General features: G+C 36.7%; 1 protein-coding gene across 2 annotated transcripts; it reads left to right on the top strand.

Annotated features, from left to right (window-relative positions):
* Positions 1-524: 524 nt before the first annotated feature.
* Positions 525-8,025, top strand: LOC107461035 (NADPH--cytochrome P450 reductase). Of its 2 annotated transcripts, XM_016079474.3 has the most exons (19): positions 525-648; positions 807-1,220; positions 2,331-2,390; positions 2,572-2,648; positions 2,758-2,815; positions 2,931-3,017; positions 3,099-3,135; positions 3,779-3,848; positions 3,962-4,159; positions 4,258-4,350; positions 4,439-4,664; positions 4,797-4,880; positions 4,975-5,126; positions 5,215-5,311; positions 5,455-5,604; positions 6,375-6,452; positions 6,531-6,653; positions 6,734-6,847; positions 7,508-8,025. In XM_016079474.3, exons 2-19 carry the CDS (start codon positions 927-929, stop codon positions 7,586-7,588), a joined length of 2,079 nt encoding a protein of 692 aa, XP_015934960.1. In that variant the 5' UTR covers positions 525-648; positions 807-926; the 3' UTR covers positions 7,589-8,025. The 2 variants fall into 2 exon arrangements, with proteins under 2 accessions (XP_015934960.1, XP_052108594.1); XM_052252634.1 differs by lacking the exon at positions 525-648 and having other exon boundaries at positions 675-1,220.
* The last annotated feature ends 371 nt before the right edge of the window (positions 8,026-8,396 follow it).

Here is an 8,396-nt window from a genome sequence, read left to right as displayed (position 1 = left end):
TTAAAGAAAAAGACAAACAGATAAAAGATTTTATATACAATAATCCATGCAAAAAGGAATATTATAAACTAAAACAAGATTGAAAAGTTATAAACTGGTAGAATACAAAAAGGAATATTATAAACTAAAACAAGATTGAAAAGTTATAAACTGGTAGAAATGGTCAATACTTTCAAAGAAAAATTTGAAGAGCTAATAGAAATTTCGAAAAAGAAATTAAAAGAAAAAATCCAAATTAAAAATTTGGTATCAGAGCCAAGTTAACGATTAAGAGTAACACTTTCTCTTTAAGCAACACTTTTAGTGACACGCTTTTAGTTACCAAATATCCGCAATTAATTGGTAACTTTCTTTGTAGTCACCATAGGTACAATAAAATAATAGGTACCATAGAAGGCACCTCATAAAATAAATAAAAACATTTAAAATTTTTGACTAATGGAGTAATGATAAGCGTTTCATACTTTCATGTGTCTATGTTAGCTAACTCCTTTAATTAATTATTAAAAAAAAAGTAGGGATGAAAAAGATATAATAATAACCAATGGGAAACACAAAAGCTATCTTTTTGGACAAAGATCTCGGGGTAAAGTTGTCAACGGCGATCGGCTGCCTCGTCTTTCTCGCTCACAAGCTGCAACTTGCAAGGTAGATACTCGTAAATGAAAATCTTAATACCCTGAAAATGATATTCATATAAATCCAAATCAAATGGGGAAGTGTCCCTAATTTTCTGGTCTAACTTTTCTCGTGAATCTTCTTCTGCTTCTTCTTCTCACTTCCCTCTTTCTCTCTCTTCACCGCAGCCACCACCTAGGGTTCGGCGAGAGGGAAGTGCAGAAGACCGAATCGGAGCGTGTTTCTCAATTTTGACTCAGTAGTTGACTCGGTCCTTCTCCGATCCAACTCACTCACACTCGTTCCCGATGTCTTCAAGCTCCGATTTGGTGCGTACAATTGAGTCGGTGCTAGGCGTGTCGCTCGGCGATTCCATCTCGGATTCGGTGGTCCTGATCGCGACGACCTCGGCGGCACTGATAATTGGGCTGCTGATCTTCTTCTGGAAGAAATCGTCGGATCGGAGCCGGGAGGTGAGGCCGGTGATCGTGCCGAAGCCGTTGGTGAAGGACGAGGATGACGACGTCGACGTTGGTTCAGGGAAGACTAAAGTCACTATCTTCTTTGGTACTCAAACTGGTACAGCTGAGGGCTTTGCGAAGGTATATTCCTCTTTTTCTTTCTTTTAATTTTTTTAATTTCTGAATTCTGTGTTTTTTGGTGACTTGATTGGAATTTTCAGTTCGTTGGGTTGAGAATATGCTGTTTTTATTGTAGCGCGGGTTGTAGCTTTGCTCCATTTTCGTTGATTTTGGATCCTTGTTAATGCTAATGGAACACCACCTTTGTGTGCTAAAGTAATGCTGTGATTAGACAGTGATGCTAAACTGCGATTGAGATGAGGACATGAACTCCTTTTTTGAGAATATGTGCTTTTTGTAGTACCAAATAGTACTATGCTTTTTGGTGACTGAAATTTAGATTGATGAACGATGAAGCTGCATGTGTGCAGCGTGCTGTTTACGCTGAAATTTAGGAGTTGCTTAGCTGTTACTTTTATCTGTTGGCATTCTTCTCCTTCTTCTTCTTCTTCTTCTGTTCTTCAAATTTTTTGGGGCGTAAACAAAGGGGAAGAATAGAGACGGTCCAATACAAGAAAATGACAAATAGATTTTGCACTAGAAATGGATCAGCAATGTCTTTATGCTCAGCATTTGCTGTTACTTTTGTTGGATTACAACAATAATATTTATGGCAAACTGAATTAGGTAATAACAGCGCTTTAATGTCTAGCCCCTTAATTACTTATGGCAAACTGATGTCTTCTTCTTTTTATGCTACCCCCTATTTGGATCTTGGAAACACCAAAGAATGCAGACTATTGGTGTCATGTAAAAATGAGTCATTGTAATCAAAGATGTCATAAGGCTTGACTTGCACACTGAGGTTTGGTAATGGCAGTCAGACTGTTCCACTTGATAATTGTGGTAGTGGATGGGGTAAATGGTTGGAATGTTAAAATGTTCTCGGTCTTTGGGCTCATAACAATCAGTACTTTATCCAGTGTTGTATGTTGAAAGTTCTAATGTTTTATTTTTACTGCAAATGTTATGCTTGAGTAGTTGATGATTATGTGAAATTAATTCAAAACAGTTAATTACTCTAGTGCTTTGAAATTCACAGCCAATTTATATAATTTAGCTAAAAATCTTGTCTTAAAATTCACAGCCAATTTGATATAACTAATGTGCCTTTTTCTTTGGTTATCATAGGCTCTAGCAGAAGAGGTCAAGGCAAGATATGAAAAAGCAGCTGTAAAAGTTGTTGACCTGGTAAGTTGAACAGGCCTGGAATTTCTCCGTTTTGATTGTATATTTGGGACTTAATAGTAATCTTTTAGATGTTGTGAATTTTCTTTCGGCAAGCTTTGGAAGCATCTGGTATTATTCTAATGAAACTTCAATCTGTAAGATAGCTTTGACTTAGTTGTCTAGTGTATTTAATTTGCACCAGGATGACTATGCAATTGATGATGATCAATATGAAGAGAAGCTAAAGAAAGAGACTCTTGCATTTTTCATGGTAGCAACGTAAGTTCGCATGTAAAATCAATGAAATGCATCTAGTGCTTTTTTAAAAGTGTATGCTGTTCAGCTGCTGTGTTTGGTTTGATTTGATGTATTGGACTTGATATGGCAGTTATGGAGATGGAGAGCCAACTGACAATGCTGCAAGATTCTACAAATGGTTTACCGAGGTTGGTAGCCATTTAAATTTTTAAGGAAATCCTTGATTTATGATTTCTCTCTTATACTTTCTCATGATCCATTCAATGATTCTAACTTCTAAGTTTTGGGGTGCCTAAATTTTAGGGGAAAGAGGAGAGAGGAACCTGGCTTCAGCATCTTACATATGGAGTTTTTGGCCTAGGTAACAGGCAATATGAACATTTTAACAAGGTACAACTCAGATGTTTTTATTTTTATATTTGAAAAAGAACAGTAAAAAAGAGCATAATCTGATTTTTTTTTTCAAAACAGATAGGAAAGGTTCTTGATGAGGATCTTAATGAGCAAGGTATGTAACCCACATTTCAACGGTATTGAAATTGGAATATCTGCTCCATTGATATTTTCACAGTGCCATCATTATCATCGTTGATTAAAATTTTTGAGATAGGTCTCTCAATTCTCATTGTTTTTGTTCATTTTTGCGCTTCATCCGAAAAGTTAACGTACTTGTGAAACTTCATTTTTTCATTTGCTTAGAGAGTTTTTGAACAAGCCCATGGAAAAAGATCAAGTTGTCTTAAAAGAATTGTTTTCATGTAGTAAATTATAGACAGAGATTGAAATTTCTGATTGTATTGTCAAAATGCTAAAAATTCCTATAGTAGTAGTGAGGGATGCCTTGGTTGGCTAGGGATGAACAAGGTTATTGCCTTATTGTAATTTGTTAGTTGAGTAATTAGATAAGTGAATTCTTGTTCAAACATGACGGTTGACACATACCCTTTACTCACATCGTGCCGTTGATAATCCCACTTTATTTAAAACCTGGGATGTTGACTTTCATGTTAAACTTTACATGTATGGAGATTTAATGATCTGAAGTTAGAGGTTGAGCAAGTAACGGCATGCATCTAATTTTTGACGCTAGACTCAAGTTAATGATGCAAGGTAGTTCAGATTAGATATCTTCTCACATTATTTTGTTACAGGTGCAAAGCGTCTTGTTCCACTTGGGCTAGGTGATGATGATCAATCTATAGAGGATGATTTTTCTGCCTGGTAAACATACTCCGATCTATGGCTCAATTATATAGTTGCTGAAATTAAGATTGATATGCACTATGTCATTCATTAAAGCTTGTCAAATGCCATGATTTACTTTTGCTTTATAGGAAAGAATCTCTATGGCCCGAGTTGGATCAATTGCTACGGGATGAGGACGATGTTAACACTGTTTCTACTCCTTATACAGCTGCTATTCCTGAATACCGAGTAGTGATTCATGATCCTGCCATCACTTCAGCTTATGATAATAATAACCTGAATATGGCAAATGGGAGTGCTGTATTTGACATTCATCATCCATGCAGGTTCTTGGAGTTGTGCATTCTAATTTTATGACCATTTTTCTAATTTTTTTCATTTTGTAAACCATACCAAAACAAATCCATTGGCTATTTTCTCGAAGGGTTAATGTTGCTGTTCAAAGGGAGCTTCACAAACCTGCATCTGACCGCTCCTGCATACATTTGGAGTTTGATATATCAGGGACCAGCATAAAGTAAGCTGGACTAGGTTTTTCTTGTCCTCATTATTTGGTTATATACTCATGATTAATCTGTTGTCATCTTCTGTCTGATCTTTCTCAGTTATGAAACCGGAGATCACGTGGGTGTTTATGCTGAGAATTGTGATGACACTGTTGTAGAAGCTGGGAAACTGTTGGGTCAAAGTTTAGATTTGCTGTTTTCTCTTCATGTTGATAGTGAGGATGGTACTGCGTTGGGAGGTTCTCTGCAGCCTCCTTTCCCTGGTCCTTGCACACTACATGCTGCATTAGCACGTTATGCAGATCTCTTAAACCCCCCGAGAAAGGTTTTACATGTTCTTATTTTCATGTGCCTTTTGTTCTCAAGTTATCTATTGTGCTCCTATATTTGTATTTTCTTTTAATATCCCACTTTTTCTCAAGAAAAGAAGAAATATTTACTTATGCTTCTCTTTCAGTCCGCTTTAGTTGCATTAGCCGCTCATGCTTCTGAACCTAGTGAAGCAGAGAGATTGAAGTTCCTCACATCTCCCGAAGGGAAGGTGAACACATTTGCTAACCCTGATTTTCTCTGTTGTTTTCTAGTATAACTTCTTCCCCATTTCTCTTGATGATGTTACAACTTTTGGCTTTTAGGATGAGTACTCCAAATGGGTGGTTGGAAGCCAGAGAAGTCTCCTTGAGGTGATGGCTGAATTTCCATCTGCAAAACCTCCACTTGGTGTGTTTTTTGCTGCTATAGCACCTCGCTTGCAGCCTCGCTATTATTCCATTTCGTCCTCTCCTAGGTGGGTTATCTTGCCATCACCAGAATAAAAATGCACAAGATAGAGGACCAAGAACTCGAACTGATGTTGCATTATTTTCTATTGCCAGGTTTGCCCCTAAAAGGGTACATGTAACTTGTGCCTTGGTGCATGGTCCAACTCCCACTGGAAGAATTCACAAAGGAGTATGTTCTACCTGGATGAAGGTAGCAATTTGACTATCATGCAATCATATGCTCCCTCTCTCAACATCCTGCATCCCGTTTTTGTATTTTGGATGTCCCTCCCCTATTGGATGCAATACCCAATCATGCTATGTCATAATTAACTTTACATCTCACATGACCAGAATGCTATTCCCTTGGAGAAAAGTCGTGACTGTAGCTGGGCTCCTATTTTTATTAGGCCATCAAATTTCAAGCTTCCAGCTGATCATTCGACTCCTATTATTATGGTTGGACCTGGTACTGGATTGGCACCTTTCAGGGGATTTTTGCAGGTATCTGGATATGTACAGTTTTCTAGTTTTAAAATTTGGGTAATGGCAAAAAAAGGAGACATCTTGTGGTATTGCAATGAGCCTCACATAGATACATCCATATAAAAATAAACTTTCACAACTAAACTGTTTTTCTTTCTATTGAATCATTTAAATGAAACAAACCAACTTTTACAGCTAAACCATTTTTCTTGCTATTAAATCAATTAAGTAAAACAAACCACTCTTTGATTCCATCAGTTCTCAAGCCTCTTCATCCCCTGTACCCATGCCACTAGCAGTAGTGTTGCTCATTAACCATATCCGCAACATAGGATAGGAGAGGAACATTGGAATTAGATACATATGGGCAATGTTTGTCTAAGGACTTTCAAGTGATTTTATCCCCAGACAAAGTCCTTCCAAGCGACGACATACATAGGAATCAGGTGTCATTGAAAGACATGGATTTGGTGCCTCTCCATGGTGACCAAAGTGGAAGCACAATTCCCATGTCTTTCGATAATGTTTCTTTAATAGAAGTAATGTTTTTCACGCAAAAGCTATACAGTACTGGAATACAAGCTGCTAGCTTATTGGAAAACCTGTCTTACCTAAATGGGTAATTTTTATTCCCAAATTCCAAATCGTCAATTTTCTTTCCTCAATATTTTCTTATCACCCAAAAAACTTGCCAGTAACATAAATCACTTTCATCAATTAATTTGGTGAAATAAAAGATTATAAGTATCTGCTTGTTCTGAACTCTTTCTTGTCTTTGATTCACCCAGGAAAGATATGCTCTCAAAGAAGACGGTGTTCATCTTGGTCCTGCATTGCTGTTCTTTGGATGTAGGAACCGTCAAATGGTAAACTAGTTGCACTTGCACTTTCAATCTCAGTGGATTCTTGGATCAAGGCGTGATCTTTTCAATTATGTTGTGTAGGATTTTATTTATGAGGATGAGCTAAAGAACTTTGTTGAACAAGGTGCCATGTCAGAGTTAATAGTTGCATTCTCTCGAGAGGGGCCTCAAAAGGAGTATGTTCAACACAAGATGATGGATAAAGTGAGTGTGGATAGCACAGCCTAGTAGGGAATAAATGTCGCCAGATAAATTACTTATTGCTTTAATTTTCTGATGTGCAGGCAGAACAGCTGTGGAGTCTGATTTCTCAGGGAGGCTACCTTTATGTCTGTGGTGATGCCAAGGGTATGGCCAGGGATGTTCATCGCACTCTTCATACCATTGTCCAGCAGCAGGTGCTTATTGTCTTTCATCATCCATCCCTTTGCAAAATGCTTGATAGTGCTAACTTCTCCTGATCTTTACATGCACACAGAGTATTTATTTGCACATGCTTCCAAATAATATTGATTTATGGAATTGTACATAATTGACTGATTGTTAGGCTTCTTTTTCTGTTGGTGAAAACTTTTATACTCTTCTTTTCCCCTTATATTTCTATTTCCTAGTAGGAACAAGGCTCTTTTTAGCTTTTGTGCTGAGAAATGTTATGTTCAATATTCTTTTCTTTTCTGTCAGCTGTTGGGGGCTGTACATATTTCAGATATGGCAGCATTTCTTTTATTCTTTTTATGCGTGTGCCCATCCAAACACGTATTTTGTGTGTGATTCAAATATGACAATAATTTGTTCACTTGATCTAGCAGTTTCTTGAAATTCTTTGAATCAAATTATGATTCTACGACCTCATCTGCAAATAATTGTTTCAGTGTCTTACCCGAAGCTAATTTTGACCTTTGAATTATACATATATTTCAATTCTTTTTGCAAATTTAGAATGCTGTGTTTTCCTTCTGGCGTAATCAAATTATGGGATATTTGATTAACCAACTGACGGACTGATTGGATGACACTGTTGTATAAAATATAAACCATATTTCTTTATTTAATTTCAGGAAAATGTGGATCCATCAAAGGCAGAAGCTATAGTGAAAAAACTCCAGATGGATGGACGTTATCTTCGAGATGTCTGGTGATTGTTTTTGGTTGTTCATCTGTCTTGACTCTGGCATCCGTATTGTTTGATATGTTAAATTCTAGAATTAGGATGAACCATACTTTTTGCGGCCTTCGCGGAATTTTGGGGCACTGACGGTGAAGGCTTACATGTATCCTTGAGAGGAAATGATTTTCTTGACCGCTGTCTTGTTCTTTTCTTTGTTATTTATGTATTTTTATGTTATGATAGATTAGTAGAATATTAAATCCCCAAGCAAGTATTATATAATTTACACTTAGGGGACTGTGGAATAGGTAGTCTCAGATATTGATGAACAACACATACATGTTATATAGCGGATGATCGTCTTATTTTATTAAGTGTAGGAATTCGTAACGAATAATGTTTATTGATGAAACTCTCCATTTGTTTTTAGGTACAAAAATCAAAATACTATTGTGCATTTAAATAGTACGTGCAATATCTCTCGCTATATTTGTTATCTGAGCTCTCTTAACTGCAGTTTTCTTTCAACATTTTGATTTTATTACCTGCTACTTTTTTATTTGGCGATGTCTGCTGGTGAAACCTGACAGGTGTACTGTAGTCTTAGTAATTAATTTCTGTTTTTTTTTTTCATTCCCTTTTTCTCTTAAACTCATTCAAAATATTAAAATATATATCCACTTGAAATGTTATTCCTTGTTAAGGGCAGTTTGGCGGCCCCTCGGACAGATCAGAGTTTTAGCGAGGAGTTTTGAATTAGTGTGTGGAGTTTAATCAACTGTTCAAGAAGCTTCTGCTATTGTTCTAGAACAGGATTAGTATTTTACTACTATTTTGAG

This window comes from Arachis duranensis, chromosome 8, assembly GCF_000817695.3.
Source record: "Arachis duranensis cultivar V14167 chromosome 8, aradu.V14167.gnm2.J7QH, whole genome shotgun sequence".
Taxonomy (NCBI): domain Eukaryota; kingdom Viridiplantae; phylum Streptophyta; class Magnoliopsida; order Fabales; family Fabaceae; genus Arachis; species Arachis duranensis.
This window is presented reverse-complemented; position numbering and strand designations above follow the sequence as displayed.

Excerpts from the sequence above, each read along its gene's own strand:
- LOC107461035 (XM_016079474.3), top strand. The coding sequence starts at position 927 with ATGTCTTCAAGCTCCGATTTGGTGCGTACAATTGAGTCGGTGCTAGGC. Across the intron at positions 4,160-4,257 it reads GACATTCATCATCCATGCAG|GGTTAATGTTGCTGTTCAAA; the intron begins GTTCTTGGAGTT and ends ATTTTCTCGAAG. Across the intron at positions 5,605-6,374 it reads CTTTCAGGGGATTTTTGCAG|GAAAGATATGCTCTCAAAGA; the intron begins GTATCTGGATAT and ends TGATTCACCCAG.